The 18047-nt window shown below is 54.6% G+C and overlaps 1 protein-coding gene across 8 annotated transcripts in view; it reads right to left on the minus strand.

Moving 5' to 3' along the window:
• Positions 1 to 16169, minus strand: part of LOC130681893 (iduronate 2-sulfatase-like) — a 38807-nt gene extending 22638 nt beyond the window's left edge. For 4 of the 8 annotated variants that reach the window (XM_057495660.1, XM_057495661.1, XM_057495658.1 and 1 more), the window contains exons 1-8: positions 15888 to 16166; positions 15281 to 15417; positions 14494 to 14671; positions 11691 to 11779; positions 9037 to 9237; positions 7288 to 7458; positions 1585 to 1711; positions 369 to 542 (exon numbers count right to left, since the gene is read on the minus strand). In XM_057495660.1, the coding sequence (XP_057351643.1) occupies positions 369 to 542; positions 1585 to 1711; positions 7288 to 7458; positions 9037 to 9237; positions 11691 to 11779; positions 14494 to 14671; positions 15281 to 15417; positions 15888 to 15981 (1171 nt within the window). In that variant the 5' untranslated portion in view covers positions 15982 to 16166. Of the gene's footprint in view, positions 1 to 368; positions 543 to 1584; positions 1712 to 7287; positions 7459 to 9036; positions 9238 to 11690; positions 11780 to 14493; positions 14672 to 15280; positions 15418 to 15887 lie in introns of all 8 variants that reach the window. The other 4 variants (XM_057495663.1, XM_057495656.1, XM_057495662.1 and 1 more) reach the window with 3 other exon arrangements.
• Positions 16170 to 18047: the final 1878 nt, after the last annotated feature.

An 18047-nucleotide genomic window follows, 5' to 3' on the forward strand; every position in this document is an offset into this window, starting at 1 on the left:
CTGCCAAAATGGCATGTGCCCGCCTCACAAAGGACCGAGGCCTGCCAGGACGTGCGGCTAATGGGGTTCTGCTCACGTGCAGGGGGGCTGCGCCTGCCAGGCAGAGTCCGCTGCCTCTCCTGCGCTCCAGAGCATACTGTTGTTACACCCACCATGTGATAGCCCCCCTAACCCTGGGAATGCCGCCTTGGTGTCCCCTCTCCAAGGCTCCTCGTGGACAGGCACCGGACTCGTCAGCTCTGGCCCTGACGCTCCTCCCTGACCCAGGTGCACTGGGTAAGCCCCCACGCTGACTAGGCGAGGCGGATTACACATAAACTAAAGGGCCTATGAGTGTCAAGCAACATCAGCCCAGAATATTTTAATACCTGGTTCCACCAATTCCGAGATGGACTCAAATGGGTCGATGTAAGAGAAAAACTTCTCTCCTGCCTCAGGAAGTGGAGCTGTCCTTCCAGGAACATAGAACATCAGTGGCACACGAGTAGTGACATCAAAATTGCTGTATTTGGCCCATTCTCCATGTTCACCTAGAGCCCACCCTGGTTCATAAAGAAGGACAGAATGACAGAAAATGAATAACCACATCACAGCTTGTTCATTCTAGACACCATTTCATTTCCTGTTGTAAAAACCAGGAGAAGCAAAAACTCATCTGCTAGAAGAAATTCCTCCAGAATTACCACAAAAGGGTTGACTTCACTTGAACACTGCTTTATTTGAAGTTAGAGTTTTGTCCCAAGTGAGGAAACCTTTACAATAAGTACATGCTCTGATCTAATATTGTCCCATTTCATACTTGATAGCAAAGAATTCTTTTCCTCTTTCCAGGTATGGTAACAGTAGTATGGTTATAAACCCAAAGAGCCAGATTTTTTAGAGATACTGTTCAGAAAACTGAACCACCTGAGATTTGCTTCGAAACAATTCAGGGCAGGGGAACGGGTGAGGGTGAGACGAACAAGACCACCATGAGTGGGTCACGGGAGAGAGCAGGGAGATGGGGACCAGGTGGCGGGTGCTGTTCATTCTCTACTCTTGGGCGTGTTTAAAATTTTTCAAGCAAAGAATTTTTTTAAGAAGACATTCCCATTGTTGGAGAAAGGAGAAAGCTGCCTTAGAAGAGACAAAGAGATGCGGACTCTAGGCTCTTGGCAGAGAGGACAGTGGGGCTAGGGTGCAGGGGAGGAGCCAGGTCTGAGGGCCTTGGTGAGCTCTGCCAGGGCTGTCCTCGGTCCCCCCTCTAGGTTAGAACTGGGGGTCAAAAGGGCCCCACACACAAATGGAGGGTTCCTGCTGAGTTCACTGAGGGAAGGGAGGTTGCTCCGAGGTCCCCCCCACCTGCCCATCCACCTCCACCCACGCATCCAAACGCTCCTCTGACCCGAAAGAGGCCCCTCCTCCACGCCGAGAGGGCCCAGAACTAACAAGGTGATCGTAAAAGCACCCCAAAACCCCAGACTCAGAGCACTGGCCATTCCCCAAAGAGGACACGCCTGGGTTCAAGGCAATCTAGAAATGCATGTTTCACCGGAAAGTCCAACTCCTTCTGGGTGCCTTTCCAGGGCATTTCAAAATGCTCACCATGATCCGAGGTAAACACAACGATCGTGCTGTCGGCCAGCTGATGAGCATCCAAAGCGCTCAGAAGGAGGCCGACCTGTGTATCCAAGTACGACACGCAGGCAAAGTAGCTCTGGCGGAGTTTCCGCTGCGAATGAAGAAAACTCAATGAGGGTGGCTGCGATGTGCGTGGCTGTGGAGTGGCCCACGCAGACACACCGCAAGCCTGCGCCTCCGCCGACGCCCTTGACGGTTCTCTCAGCTGACACAGCATACGTGTTTCCCGACCTCGGGGTCCCCGCGCCCACACGTTCACAGTGAAATCTGGACACAGACCACAGCGGATGGACGGGCCATGTACTATTCCTTCCTGCTTCTTTCACACGTTCCTACGGGTCTCAGGAGATGGCCACGTACTCATCCCTCAGTCCCTCCAAACCCTGCTGAGGATCATGCCAAAGACCCCACACAGCTGTATTCACGGCCTGGGGCAGCTGTAACAAAGTACCACAAACTGGGGGCCTTGAACAACCGCAAAGTCCTGTCTCCCAGTTCTGGGGGCAGGATGTCCGAAATCAAGGTGTTGGCAGGGCCACACTGTCTCTGAAGGTGCTCAGGGAGAGTCCTGCCTCTTCCCGGCTCCTGGTGCTGGCTATCAGTCCTTGGTATCCCTTGGTTTGCAGGTGCCTCCACTTCAATCTCCACCTCCGTGGTCACACGGCCTCCTTTCTATGTGTGTGTCTCTTCTTCTTCTTGTAAGGACGCCAACCACACTGGATTAGGAACCCCCTACTCCATCACTTAACTAATTACATCTGCAACAACCCCACACCCAATGAGGTACGGGCCCTCTGTGTACGGTACTTTCTATCTGGCCTTCTGAAAAGAAACAACTTGCTAACTCCCTCACTGAAGTGTTACCAAGTGGTACTGCAGGATAATGGGCACCCATGTGCTGGCTGACTTTTGTGTTGCCTATGCCCAGCACAGGGCCTTGCTCTCCACAGATAATGGTTTATTGACCATATGCGTGAAAGCTAAGTGAGTATAAAGGAAAGATTCTACACTAAGAACTTGGGCTCCGGTATCATTTATGAAAATGGCCACTGGTGGGTCTCTCCTCTGCCCACGTTCTAGCCCAGCAGAAGGTGGTAGCTGCGTATCCCCACAGACTGCGGCTGCCACGTGAAGCTCATTTCTAACAAATTCCCAGCAGGCAGGAGAAGAGCAATGGAGGGATGGGAAATCAGTGTACCCTCCACTGTCCCTAAACCCCAGAAGGCCTTCGGGAGCAGCCAGGCTAAGGACTGACAGGAAGAGCCGTGGCCCCTTCTGGGCTGACTCTACTCCCAGCCTTGCTCACAGATGTGAAAGAAAAAGAAGACTCCCCCACTCCTACCAACGTTGAGCAGCAGAGAAGCCCCAGGTCTATCAGACCAGCCCCAGCTGCCACCATGTGCCCCTGGCCTCTGGAGAGAGGGCAAGAAACAAGTGTGGTCCTCACCCTCAGTGAGCCACCTGCCCACTGAGGACACCGACACGGAGACAAGAAAACACACGTATCACAGACGGGGCCCAGGGACGACACAGGACAATGAGCCCTCAGAGCCGGCCTGGGGAATCAGGGAAGGCTTCACAGAGGAGTCGGCATTTGAGAAGAGACGCTGGCAGTCAGGAGAGGTGAGGGTGGGACACTGTAAACAGGGGCTGCAGTTCATGGAAAGGCGTGGAGTCAGCACACAGCAGGGCGTGTTTGGGGCGAGTGAGCCAGCCAGCGAGCGGGGCTGGACAATCAAACGGGAGGGTCAAGGTATGGGAGAAGTTGCTGAAAAGTCAGAGCAGGGCCCAACAGTATGGGCCTGCCGGGCCCATCTCAGGAGTGGAGGTCCAGGCTGGGCCAAGGAGGCACTGAGGCTGTTCAAGGCAAGGAGCCAAGGCAACGTGAGTGCAGCTGAGTAAGAGCCCTCCGGCAACAGCCCAGAGCCAGCTCCAGGGGCTCAGCGTGAAGCAGCACTGCATCACTGCACTGGCAGGCACACAGAGGAGGCGCTCAACAGACACCTGCTGAATGAGCACGCCAACCCCAGACCCACTGCATGTTCCAGAACAATGTGTCAAAGGAGCAAGAGACAGTGAGGATTTCAGAGGAACCTAGGGAGATCAAGTAGGAGTGGGGAGAGGGAAGAAGCAGACACAGGGAAAAAGATGAGGGCTCCAACAGCGAGCCTAGGTTTCTCATTCCGCTGGTGGCACAATTCAACGGCATGGGGTGGGGGGCCACAAGAGGAGGAGGCAAGGCAGGCAGGACAAGAGGAAGAGCAGGCGTGCTGGTACGGTCACACGGGGCCTATGCAACGGAGGTCTCCGTGGGCACTGGCCTGGGGATGGCTCTTGCAGCCAAGTGGACGAATGTCTGCAAACCAGGAGCAGGGCTGTGGCCGGAAGGGTCATTCCAGGAGTCAGCGTCGGCAGGGCTCAGGTGAATGCAGCTGGGGAGCAGGGGCCAAAAGGACACAGTGGGGGCCCTGGGGTTGACCCTGGGGAGCAGCACCTCCTGAGGCAGAAAGAGGGGCCTGCCATGAGGACTGGAGCAGAGAGGACCCAGGAGGGCTGGCAAGGACTCCCAGGAGATGGACATTTCCAGAAGGGGTGGTGCTGGTCAACAGCGAGAAAGCAGTAGGGACTCAGGGAAGGTCAGGACCCAAAGAGTGGGTTTTATTTGTCAGCAAGGTCAGCGCCGACCCGGGCGAGAGAACTGCGAGTAGGCTGGGGACGCAGAAGGCGGGGCACAGGTGGGTGAAGAACACGTGGGTGGTGAGGCCATGGATGCAGCTAGAGCAGACCACACTTCACTCTTTCTCCCTGGAGAGGCAGGCAAGGGAGTGGGAAGGGAGGAGAAGCAGGCAGGGGCAGCAGAGCAGTACTTCTGAGGACGGGGGCAGGGGGGCCGTGAGCCGCCGGAGAAGCTGGATGGAAGTGGAGGGGGGTGTCCTGGCCCACAGATATGGGAAGGGGGAGGAATGGGGGCACACAGGGTCAGGGCAAGTCCCTGCTGTTCTCTTTCGGAGACTAGGGAGAAGGCCACGAGCCCAGCACACGCAAGCACAATTCGGGCCAGCAGTGAGGGAGATGACTAAGAGTGCTCATTCGCTCAAGACTTGCTGGGTGCCCTCTGCTCCTCCTAAACCACCCTCTGAGGTGGACACGCCCATTCTCATCTTACACGGGAGGACTCTGAGGCGCAGATAGGTTCACTAACCTGCCTAGAGACACAGAGATGGCAAGGGGCACAACGAGGGTCTGTGCCCACGTCCGTCCTGTGCGTTGCACTCCCGCGGGCCCTCCGTCAGCCCGTTTCTGAGATAGGAGCGCAGTCATCCGCTGAGATGGGCAGAGGGGTGTAAGGGGCCGGAGAGGGGTGGCAAGGGTTCAGAGCAGCTGCGGAGGGCAGAAGGAAGCCAAGTGGAGAGCCCACACGGGCTGCCGGGGCTGGACGCTGGGCATGTGAGCACGTCTCCACCTCAGAGCTACACGGACTCCGTCCAGCAGCCTCAGGACTCGGGCTGTGAGAGGGGGCGGCTGGATCATCCTGTGGTCAGGGCTTTGCAGGTGGGGGCAAGCATCGGCACTGAGGGGCTGCTGAGCACAGTTAAGTAACCTACCCCGAGCCCTCAGCTCCCCGGGGAAGGGGTAAAGCCCAGCAGTGACCTGGACACAGGGAAAGAGTCGGCATCCACACCCTGCCCTGGAGTGTGGGGAACGAGGGCACGAGTGAGGGAGCTGCACAAAGAGACTGTGGTCGGGGTGGTGATCAAGGAGGAGGGGCAGGCCTGGGAGGTGACAGACTACCCAGCATGGCCCCTGAAGTCGCTGGCTCACATGGAGCTCAGTGAGAGGGCTGGGGACTGAAGAGGGCACAGAACTGAAAGGCTCAAGAGTGGAGTGAGAGGAGACCTGGGCACAAATAGGCAAAGCTGCAAGAGGATGGTAAGCAGGGTCCAAATTCAAGGCGAACGTAGGACAGGGAGCCAGCACACAAGCACCAGTGAGGCCCTCTGGGCCACACTGTCAACTCTGTGTGTCCGACGAGGCAACTGTACCACCGACAGGCAGGGTGTGAGGAGCGGACAAGAGAACCTGAAGGAGCCCTCACCACGCAGCTGACGCCACCCTAAACACGCTCTCAAGTTTGCTATCATTCCCACTGGAAACCTCTGACGCAGATGTCATCGCAGAAAGACTTTCTGCAGCTCGTTTCCATTTTACCGATCAGGAAACTGACGCTCAGAGAGGTACAATGACTTGACAGAGGCTGTGCAGCAGGGATGGAACACAACAGGAATTCAAACCCAGACCGCTCAGGACGAACCAAACAGACCACAGGGCTTCAGCACTGCATGTCCCGGGGTGTGCGTCCTGGCTGCCCCGGCACTACCTGTGCGATGTGAGGCAAGTCACCGCACCTCTGTGCCTTTAGCTTCCTCACCTGGCACTAGAGAGAGCAGATGCCTCTCTAGGGTCCCACTGGGACCAAAAGAGATCACACACACGGGACACTGAGCAGCACCCTTCGTGGCACACACTCCATTTCAAAGGGTCATTTTAAGCGGCCTCATTTGCAAGGCATCCAGGTGCAGCCTCGGAGCTGCAGTTCACACAACCTGGCTCCCGGAAGCCCTGCGATGGGAAGTTCAGAAGCGACAGCCTGATAAAGGCACCGCTTTGTCAATTCTTACCGCCGCCACCCGAAACTCAGGAACCGAAGCGATGTTAGGGATGCACACACCTCACCAGCTAAACTCCTCCCATCCAAACCCAGAGACCATGTACGTGTGGATAGCCAGAGACATCTGTTCTGTTTTGTTTTAAACTCTAACCCAAAAGCGGTGATTCTCAAACTTCATGCATGCCTCAGAACCACCAGCTGTGCTTTCAGAAAAACAGGTTCTGGGGCCCTACCTCCAGCTTCCAATTCTCTAAGTCTGAGTGGAGCCAGCATTCTGTGCTTCTAACAAGCCCTTGTGGATATTCTGGTGCAGATGGTCCGGGAAGCACACTGAAAATCCTGCCCTCTTCCTACCACTGCAGACCATGTTGTTGGCGGTGACATGGTAACAGAAGGACAGGGATGCATGTGGAATATTCTGGAAATAGCGTTGGTCGATATGTCTTCTGTACTCCAGGGTGAGGGTGGATGATGAGTCAGCATGAAGATTTGGACTCTGCGGCTGCTCCACCCCCACGTCACGGCAAAGGGACAGCCCCAGCTCCCTGTGTACCAACCAAGGCCCTGCTCACTAAGCCACCCCGAGAGTGATGGCTGCCCGTGAGGCTTTCCCACAGAGGGGACCTTCAGGTACCAGCAAACCCAGCATTCTGGGCTGCGCAGGAGGTGTCCCCCCACTCTAGCTGACAGACTGACACCTGGAGTAGATACCATCCCACATGAGTTAGTGACAGTCACCCAGGCCTCTTCCCCACCCCTATGCCCACATCTAGGAAAGTCACCAAATCTCTGCAAGTGCAGACAGGTGACTGGGAGACTCTTTACCTGACCAGCACTTCCCGTGTCCTAACCTCCTCCTGACCACCCCCGTCCCAGCACTTCACAAGATACCTTGCACGGAGAAGGTTCTGAGTGAGACATGACAGAGGGAGTAGTGGCATCACCAACGACATCATGCCATTCAAGCCCAATACTACCCTAAAGTGTATCCTTGGTACCTGAAAGTCCACAGGAACTGGGCCATAGGGCACACTGAGGTTTAAGGCCTGGACATCCTCCCGCTGCCTGATATCCATCCAGGGGTTGTAGGCCACAGGAGGGAGGCCAGCAGGGACCTGGGGATCGGGAGCCAGCGGGATGCTTTCCAAAGGATACAACTTCTGGAACTCCTTGGGGGGGAAAAGCACACGAAGCCACCAGGATGTCACTCTTTTGGCAAAGGCACAGGGCTGGGACCCTACCGGTGTTCACACTGCCTTTACTCTAAGTCTGTGACACATCCCCCAGTGCCTCACTAACACTCCCCAGGTAACTCACCCCCCCTGAGAGGCCACTCTCACGAGACGCCAATGGTAATGACATCACGCAATCTTGTTTCCTACACACTGGGCAGCAACAGCTCTCTTCCCTCATGCAAACTGACGCCCTCCTGTGCCTGTCCGCACCTCCCCGTCCAACTAGAGAAGGTGTAGAGAGGTGCTGCCGCTTCCCAAAACTACTCTCAGGATCAGCAATTCACCGGGAGAGCTCACGGGACGCGGCACAGTCATCCCCACAGCTGTACTACTTACAGCGAGAGGATACCAAACACCATCAGCAAAGGAAAAGGTGCATGAGGTGAAGCCTGGGGGGATCCAGGCAGCCACTTCCTGCATCCCCTCCCATTGAAGTCACACAGGATGTGCTTAATTCCTACAGCAGCAAGTTGCAGCAATACTGCGGACACATTAGCAACCACCAAGGGAAAGCTCATTAGAGACTCAGCACCCAAGGTTTTTAAATGGTGCTGGTCACCCAGGCACCCTCTGCCTGCACACACCCAAATCCCTGACTCCCAGCAGGAACGCAGGGGTTTACATAAGCAATCCAGGCACAGTGAGCCACTCAGCAGTTGTGGAAATGGTGGGAACACTCCCGAGATCCAGATTCCCAGAGGCCAGCCAAGGGCTCCCCTTGTAAGCCAGCCTTCCAAAGGAGACAAGTCAGGCACGCTAGGATGACTCTCTTCTGTACAAGAGGCAGGAGAAGTGAGTCTCACTCTGTCCCGGAGGCTGACAGCTCATGTTAGGAAGGTGAGATTCCCCTGGGCCAATCAAACAAGATGCCTCCTGCGTCAAAGAGCTTACCTTCCAGTCTCCAGCCTCATCTCACATGACAGGCATTCTTTGTGATGTCAAAAGAATGGACTACACGTGACCAGGGAAAGCATGACAGGGGAAAACTGAAGATTTTTCAAAGGGACGTGACTATGTGCTCTGAACGATATATATGCAGGCACAGGATTTGAGCGTCCAACAAGCACAGCAGTGCCCTGGCTTTACGGGGTCTCACCTGACAGGGTCGGGGAAAAGACTATCACAGAAGAGGGCTCCACATTTCCTGCAATTGTGTCCCGAGGACCATACCTTACTTCCGCCCGCTCTGCCTCACTTCTCTATGATGACCTCACCGTCCAACCCAACATTTGCTCACAAAAAAAGGTCAAGGAAAGGAAATAAAACCCTCCAGCAGAGGGAAGTAGAGAGCCAAGCGTTTCTAACAAAGATTCTTTCATGTCCTGAGCCTACTTCTTAGCCTTGATCTCTCAATCCCATCTTTACACCACTGAGTCCGCTAGCGCCATCAGGCATCTCCGGTGACCAGGGACAGCAGGAGGTGGCCGCCTTCACTACACAAATCCCTCCTCCCACCACTAACACAGCTGTCATGGCTGTGTTAGACGGATGAGCCCTAAGCCAGCTCTTCACCTTGGGGTATCTGAAGGGGATGTGTGGCTTATGATACCCAATGGCCAGGAAGAAAGGACTCGCTGACGTTTTCATCTTTTCCAACAACCGTACGGCTTGCTCGGTGCTCTGCTTGTCAGGCAAGGTGCCCTCAGGCACCTCTGCCACATCCACGGGGCAAAGCAGGTTGGCATGGGGCTGTCCATCGGGCCCCCTACATGTCTTTCAAAACAAAAACATACAAAGTCAGCTGTTCAGATGCGAGACATAGAAGTTGAAGGTGACACGCACAGCGGCTTTAACATTCCTATTACCAGCCCATTAAGTATCAGCCACTCAGACTGCACAGGCACACAGGAAATAGAGCTGAAGCAGAGAAGTGCTGCTTCTCATCCAGGCAGAAGCCCGGAATCCACCAGTGTTTACGAGATCACAGTTGATTAAAGGAAACCCAAGTCAACTGACGAGCCAAAAAAATATGTGTCCCCAACTCAACAACAAAAAGAGTAAGCCAATTAAAAAGTGGGCAAAGGATTTGAGTAGACGTTTCTCCAGAGGAGGTATCCAAATAGCCAACAAACACATGAGGAGATAATTAATGTCATTTGTCATCATGGAAAAGCAAATCAAAACCACAATGAGCTACCGCTTCATACCCTTTAGGATAGCTACGATTCTTAAAAATGGAAAGTAAGCACTGACAAGGATGTGGAGAAATTGGAATCCTCAGTGTTGCTGGTGGGAATATAGAGTGGCACAGCTGCTTTGGCAAACCCTCTGGCTGGTCCTCACACAACAGTGAAACACGGGGTTATTATATGACCCAGCAATTCCATTCCGAGATACATTACCACAAAAAAATAAAACGCTAAAGCCACACAAACACGTGCCCAAGGAATTTTCCCCAAGAGAAATGAAAGCTTCAGTTCACACAAAAACCCGTACATGAATGTGAATAGCAGCATTATGCACAAGAGCCAAAAAGTGGAAACAACCCAAATGTCCATCAACTGATGAATGGATAAATAAAATGTGCTATACCCACCCAGTGGGGCACTATTTGGCTATAAAAAAGTAATGAAGTTGTGACACATGCTACAACACAAATGAACCTCATTTACTAAGTGAGCGAAGCCAGACATCAAAGGGTCATATATTGTATGAGCCCATTGACATGAAATGTCTCAAATAGGCAAATTCAGGGAGATAGAAAGATTACTAGCTGCAGGGCCTGGAGTGAGGAGGAATGGGGAGCGAATGGTAACGGGTACAAGGTTACATTCTGGGGTAATGAAAATGGTCTTAAAATAAATTTGGTGATGTTTGCACAACTGTGAATATACTAAAATTTATTGAACTATACACTCTAATGGGTGATTTTTTAATATAATGGTATGTGAATTATATCTCAAAATAATCTTTAAACAAAAGGAAAAAATCTGTTTTTAATTTCAAAGGCAGACTAATAACGCTTGTAAGTGACAGGGTCACAGTCAACTCGATAAGATGACAGTCCATGGAATTTCCAGATCCTCAACTATGCCATGCACAGAAGGAAACCTGCTGCTTTACTACCCAAGGCGCGGCCATGCTGGCCACAAGGTCAAATCGGTTTTGACGATTTCTACCTCACAAAACCCAAGTGCAGCGGTGGCTGTTGCTCCATCTCAAGGAGGAGCATCCTTCCATGCGCATGCCTTTCTGGTCCTTCCCCTGCCTAGGGCAGCCCACCACCTGCTCACCCTGAACATGCCATGAGGTGCAGCACTGAGCAGGGGACTTGGTGGCCTTGAAGATGGATGCGGTGGATGGGAACAGGGGCCTGGCATTTGCCAGCGAGCCCACTAAAAAGCAGCAAGATGGCTTCAGGGAATGGAGGGCCTGAGATGGGCTCTTTCCATCTCATTCTGTTAATACTAAAGCCACAAGCCAAAGGCCAGAGCCCTCAACATTCACTACATTCACAAAGGGTAAGTGGTCATGAATTCAGTGCCTCTCTCCACCTTTCCAAGCCTACCCAAGTCGGCACCGTTCTCCACATGATATCTCTAAAACCTCCAAAGAAGATGCCATTTCTCAGTTCTCCTGCTGGTTTTCTGAGTTTCTTAAACATGGAATTTAGTTTGACTGATACACTGAGGGTTCCTCTGAACCAAGATTAAGTTGCTTTGTAGAGCCCTTATTTTTCCTGATGCTCTAAAATTTTAAAACCACAATCAGGGGGCTCAGTAGCTAGACATATCATTAGGCGCAAGATAAGACAGACTGACAGATGGAAACAGTGCCTTTCTCCCAGTCCGGGCCGAGGCTCTGGAAGCATGGGTCTCTCTTCTCCCTTCTAGGTGTTGGCATCTCCTATAACCCTCAGCACAGGGCCTCATCCAGAGTGAGCACCAAGGAACCATTAAATACGTCTAACACACTACAGAGCATAAGGTTCTAGAACAAGGCATACCCACCAGCTTCGAAAATGAAGCCACCTCTCCCACTGCACCTAATGCTAAAGATCCTAACACTTGTTTCCATCAAGTTCTCATCACAAGCAAAATCCACAAACCTCACTGCACAGCCAGCGTGAAAGCACAGGCAGTACACACAACAGTCAGCCTGGGTTTGCTGGATGGGAAATGCGGCTCCTCCGCAGAGCAGGCGGAGGACCCCATTCACATCCTCACCTTGGTGTTTTCATACTTTTCAGAGGAGGGATGATAAGGCGGAACAGACCAGCTGTATGGAGAATCATCACTATGATTGGAAGATACTCCTTGAGGGGAAAATAAAGAAAATCATTAAATAAAACACAAGGGTTCCTTCATGCCCTCCCCACCCAAAATTAACACTCTCGTGAACTGGGGAAGCATCACCTCCTCTCCTTGGCCTCAGATTCCTCATCGACAAAGTCAGGAGCTTAGGCCAGTTGGAAGTCCCCACTACAGCCACCTCTCTAGGTCTCTTACTTCAGGACCGAGCATCTGACCTCCCATCCCCGAAGCCCTGACCGCAGGTGCTAGGCTTTGAGGAAGGAACCCAGAAGGGCGACATCAGCCAGCCTGTGAGGGCAATGCAGCCCTGCAGAGCTCTTGCTGGAACCCCTCACCTGCCCTGGGAAGGAGACGGCAGAGGCATCAGCGCCCCCAAGGGCTGGGTGGGGCGGGGAGGCTCAGAGAAGGTCAGTGCCTTGCGCAATGCCAACCAGATTATTAGACGAGTGAGCTAGGACTCAACCCCGTGCCTCAGGCCTCCAGGTTCAGTGCTTATTCCCTCCCCTCATGAAGCAGAACCCCAGCCCTCATTTACCAACTACTGGGGAAGAGAAAATGACATGGGACTCTGAGGAAGGACTGCCACCTGTCTAGGCAGTAGCAGAGGGTGCTGTGTGAGTGGGGCGTGGGGGGCAGACACAGGCATGAGGTGGTCCCGAGAGGGTCGGCAGCGGCGCTTCCAGGGCTGGGGGAGGCTTGTGAGGGACGTGAAGGGAGGTGCTGCCTGTGGGGATGAGCCAGGAGGAGCAGAGAGGGAAGCGTAGGCAGAACCACGGGAGAAAGAGCGTCACCAGCACAGTGACACGTCAGGGCTCTGTGTGCCGGACCCTAGTCCAGGTTGCCCTCAGGTGTTCCCTGTCACACGTTACCACCAGGATGGACATCCCTGCAGGCAGAGGGAACAGCTCACGGGCAGCGGCACCAGGAATCCGGGCCCCTGGGCTCCAGTCCCAGCTCTGCTGCTGCTTAGCCGTGCAGTGGACCTTGAGCAAATCATTCATCCTCTCTGAGCCTCAGATTCCTTCTCGGGGAGGCTGGAGCTGCAGCTGCCATGGTTACCTCCCAGGGGAGCACCCCAATCCAGGTAGTTCAGGAGTGTGAAAGCGTGTTGAAAACCCGAGCTCTCTATGGACGGTACTGCTTATGTTAGGGGCTGTGACTTGAATGTTTTCAGTAGCTCTCCCTTGGTTCACCGGTTATGCCGGCAGGCTCCGCGGCCTCCTTCTGGAACCCAGCTGGCCAGCTCAGGTTGAGGGCAATGTTTGGCTGGGCTGGTAGGGCCCAGTTTTGAAGGTGAACCTGAGTTGGGTTGCTTGGCCTCCTTCCCCCTGATAATTTGATTAGATCAGGCTCTAAGTGCTGGGTCTTAGCCAGAGAACAAAAGCTTTGCCCTCAGTCCTTAATGCAAACACATTTGTCAGCCAGGTCTTTGCTCTCAAGACCTTGTCCTGTCAGAGAACGACCTGTTTGAGGACAGCAGCAGCCACCACTGACCGAGCCCAGGCACAAGCCGGCTGCTGTGTTGACCACCTTTAATCCTCTCCTCAACAGCAAGGGAGGTGCATTTTTCTCATCATCATCAGTTCCTGAGGAGGAAATAGAGGCTGCCAGGGGCCAAGTAGCTTGCTCAGGGTTGCACAGATTCAGGGACAGCGCCAGGATATGAACCCAGGGCTGTCAGCCTCCTCTGCTCTTTCCACCACGCGTGCTGTGGTGATGAGCCCTCCACCCAGCGCCCCCTTCTTTCCCTCCAGTCCTGCTATGTCCGGTGCTCCCTCTCAGATTTCTCTTCTCTCTCCACCGTCCAGAGAGCTCAGGTTTTCAACAGACTTCCACACTCCTGAACACCTGAGAACATCTTGGACTCAAGGACAGTGTATCCGTGTGTTAGACTACTATGTTGTCATTAAAACTGACTTTGCAAGAAAAGTAACTACATGGGAAATGCCAGTGTTTAAAACATTCAATTTAAAATCATACATATAGGAAAACCTCAAATCTGGAAAATATTGTACCCAGAACAAGGGGTCATCAAAATACAGTTCTCCTCAGCATGGTGCGATTACAACTAATACATCCTTTCCTTTTCCTCCCTCCCCCAACTTTTGGTCCAATAATCATGCATTATTTGAATAAGTAAAAAAAAAAGAGAGAGAGAGAAAAGTTTTGAAGCTTGTCTGGTGCTTCAGCATTCTCATTTTGGCATTACAGAGAGCCAGTTTAACAGGCAGTGTTGAAAGTCAACACTGGTGGCCCCTGGCACCAGCCTGCACGCCTCTTTGACCTGATTCACAGGGTGGCAATAGCCGCCAGCAAATCACGGCCTCTTCATTAGGCACGTCAGCACAGCTGCCCTGGTCTCACGTGACTGACAGGGACCACCCCCCTGGGTACAGAGGGTCAGGAGCTGGGCTGGACTCACTCCCAACACTGCCACCTGCCCAGCCAGCGCCCTGCCTTCCACTGGAGCAGAGGGAACCAAACGGCACCATGACTAGTTTCCCAAAGGAAGAAAGAATCCTGCTACCCTTCTTCACTTCTGGTGAGGACATGTAGCCAAGTTGAGAAGTAACATTTTGTGCAAACTCAACAGTGACTGAAGAGATGTCCCCCCAGCCTCAAAAGGCCTCTGCAAGGACAGCCCCAACCCCAGGAGGGGAGCCCAGTACTCAGACACAAAACAGGACAGAACCAGACTTTGGAGAGGAAGCAGTACCAGGGTGAAAGACTTTTCCAACCGACATGGTCACGTAGCCATTCTCCTTGAAGTACTGGGGGAGGATGGAGAAGTTTCCAGCATGCACTCTCCAGTAGGAGTTGAAGTCATACAGGCGGGTGGTGTCTGGTCTCCTCCCGGTGAGGAAGGACACGCGGCTCGGGGCACACACTGCTTGCTGTGGGGAAGCACAAGCACAGGGAGACCTCCTCAGAAGACAAGAGAGTCTGGGAGCCAAAAGGTAACCAGGCAACCTCCAGAGCCCTCAGCAAACAGCCTGGCAGCTGAGTCACGCAGATCTCAAAGCCAACCAGTGGGACCGGGGCCTCACCCAGATGCTAGAAATGAGTCTGTCTGGAGAGAGGGAGGGAAGGACTCAGGCCCTCGAGCCAGCAGTTGACTGTGTCCTCGTGTGTGATGGCGTCTCACAGGTACACAGAACAACCAAGGCTCCTGGGGGCAGCCCCAGGAGGGGGCTCAGGGAGGAGTACCGCCATGTCAGTCAGCATTAGACCATCCTCTCTCTAGGGAAAAAGCTAGGCAGGGCATGCTGAGCACACCGGGGCCAGGACTCACCCTCCGTCCAAGGAGGAAGGGCGCCCTTGAACGCACAAGCTTCCTTGCCAGCGGACAAGTGGATTTTCTCAACGGCCACTTTCCAAATTAGGCCTCCCTCTAATAAGGAGATGCCTGGCACAATCTGTCATCTACCAACAGCTGAAGGGAGCCCCCCCCCCACCCTCAATGCACAAGGCACACATCCACACCGAGAAGTCCCCAGACATACCTGGGCAAACGCATTCTGGAAGAGGAGGCTGTGAGACGCCAGTTGGTCGATGTTTGGGGTCCTTAGAAGCGTGTCCCCATAACAGCCGAGGGAGGGGCGCAGGTCATCCACGATGATTAGAAGGACATTCAGAGCATCTGCCCGGCGGGGAGAGAGGCTTCAGTGAGACCACCTGCACTGACATCGAACCCTACCCAAAACCACCCGCCCACAGTATGCCCGTGTTAGGGCACGCAGAGGCCCCTGCACCTTAACAGCGGCCCAGCCAGCAGAGCCAGGGAGGGGGCTCCTCAAGGCCGTGCCTCACAGAGGAAGCGAGGGGGTGCAAAGAGAAAGCCCCGGTCCTGGGCGACAGGGTTGGGCTTTGGCCGTGGCCTCAAGCCTGGATGAGAGAGGGAGAGGGGGACGACACGAAAGGAGAACGAGAAGGCAAGGGCGGTGGGAGGGAAGGTCAGAGGGAAAGCATTAGGGACGGAGGGAAAGATGGGTCAAAGGAAGAAATGATGAGGGCGGGCGGGCGGGAGGGAAAGAAGCAGTGAGGAATGGAGGCAGGGAGGGAAGGCAGGGGAGAAGGGAGGGAAGCCCGAGATCTGGGCGAGGGCAGCACCTGTGGCCGAGCTGCCAGGCGCTCCGGTCCCCAGGATGGCGCAGACGGAGCCCAGGACCAGGCCAAGCCACAGTAGGCCCCGGCCGGTTGGCATTCTCTCTGCCCCTGCGCGGCCGCTGCGGGACGGCTGCTGACAGTCTGCGACGGGAGGGCCGGGTCCCCGGCTCCGCGTCGGTAACCCGAGGAGAAAGCGCGCAGCGGCCGGACGGAGCCAGCCGCCGGCCCCACAGGCCCGGGGGCGCCGGCCCGAACGCGAGGGCGCCTGCGCGCCCCGTCTGCCGCTGCCACGCCACGCCCCCCCGAGGGCGGGGCCTGATGGCGAACGAGGCCCTCGCGCGGGATCGGCCGCAGCGGGCGGGGCCGCGGTTGGAGCGCAGAGCCCGCACCCCCCAGCGGCCCCGCCCTCCTCGCCGAACCCGCCGGCCTGCTGCCACCTCCCTCGCTGGGGAGCTGCTGCAGGAGTCTTTCCCGGTTGTTTCCGAAGATTTGAGATGCGACCACTGTCCTTAAGCAGCAATTCCCCGCCCCTCTGCATTTGTTTGCGTCATGCCTTTCACCTGGAAACCCTTCCCCTCCTCATCTCTCTATATATAAAGTCACACTTTTCCTCGCAGACCAGACCAAGTGCCGTTCCCCTTCAGTGAGGCCCTTTTGAGAACCCGCCGTCCTCCATCTTAAAGGATGCCTTTTCTATGCATTCGTTCAACAAATAATTTAAGTCCCACAGATGTGTACGCCAAGCCCCGTTGGCGGCTCAGAGTTCTAAGACCCTGCCCTGCCCTGATGGCGCTTGCAGACACTAAATAACCAAATGAACATAGAACGGCACTGGGCTTGCACACTCAGAAGACAAATAGGGCGGGCTGGGGAGAATCGCATGATCCCTACAGGGTGGCCAGGCAAAGCCTCACCGGTGATACCTGAACAAACTTTAAAGGAGGGGTGGAAGAGAGCCACGTGGATGTCTGCAAGAAGGTGCTCCAGGCAGAGGCGACAGCCATCGTGGAGAGCATGCCTGACAGTTTGGGAGGGTGTCCCAGAGGTGGGGGGTCGTGGGGCAGGAGACAGGAAGGAGTGAGGATCATGACTCCTTCCATGACCAGAATCTCTCATTGACTGTCTGCCTGCGGCTGAAGGCGGGGAAGGACACCACAGTCCTCTCTCTCTCCCCCAGTCTCTGATTCATCCCCCATCTCCCAATGAAATGACCTCACACAGTACCAGGCAGACTGGAGATGTTCTTTTTGGAAGCAGGAATCCATTAAGTATTAGTATTGTTAGCAGGGGTCCGTCCCCTGGAGCACCGTCAACAGGCTACTTTTCTCCTCGGAACAGCACCGTGAGGTAGATGCTACGACCATTCCCAGTTTACAGATCCAGAAATTAAAACTCAGAGAGGCTGGAATCACTTGACCCAGGGCACACGGAGGAGCGGGGTGGCTCTCCATGAGGCATGCCTGCTCGGGAGACAGCCAGAGCAGGGTCATGGCATGTGGCCTGTGCCATTGCTGCCCCACCTGCTTTGCTGTTTCCTCAGGCCCCAGCACAGGTGGCTGTTCACACTGGAGCCTGGCTGGCCTCCTCCTGGGAAGGGCCAGGCTCTGCCTGGACTCCCAGGCCAGAGGATACTGAGTCCCTCAGGGTGGGCCAGCCCGAGCCAAGGGCCCAAGCTGCCGGGATTCAGGTGGAGCCTCTGCTGTCACCTGGCCTCCTGACCCTTTTCTTATATTGCTGGCTGCTCAGGCTCTGACCCTCTCCCTCCCAAAAGTATGGCCTTGATGTTTCAGGAAACTCTGAGCCCAGTATATGTTTAGAAAATTGCTCTCACCCTTATTTCCTCTATCCTTGGCATCTGTAGTGTTTTCTCCTAGCAGTACGGGCCTCCTATGAGCTGATATGAGGACCCGATTATAAAGCCACTAGTAGAAAGCACTTCAGTAAATCCCAGGGTTGACTAAAGAAGGGAATGAGACCCAAGTGGCACGGAGTCCCTGCCTCTGCAGATGTCTGCATCTTCTTGTGGACTCCTTTCAAGATGCACCCATTTCCTGAGCACCATCCAGGCCAGGCCAGCCCCAGGGGCAGGGGCCTGTGAGGAATAAGGAGGCAGACTGCTCCTTGCCTGTTCCCGGCCCCTAGGAGTGCAAGACCTGTGGGGGA

Source organism: Manis pentadactyla, chromosome X, assembly GCF_030020395.1.
Source record: "Manis pentadactyla isolate mManPen7 chromosome X, mManPen7.hap1, whole genome shotgun sequence".
NCBI classification, from domain to species: Eukaryota; Metazoa; Chordata; class Mammalia; order Pholidota; family Manidae; genus Manis; species Manis pentadactyla.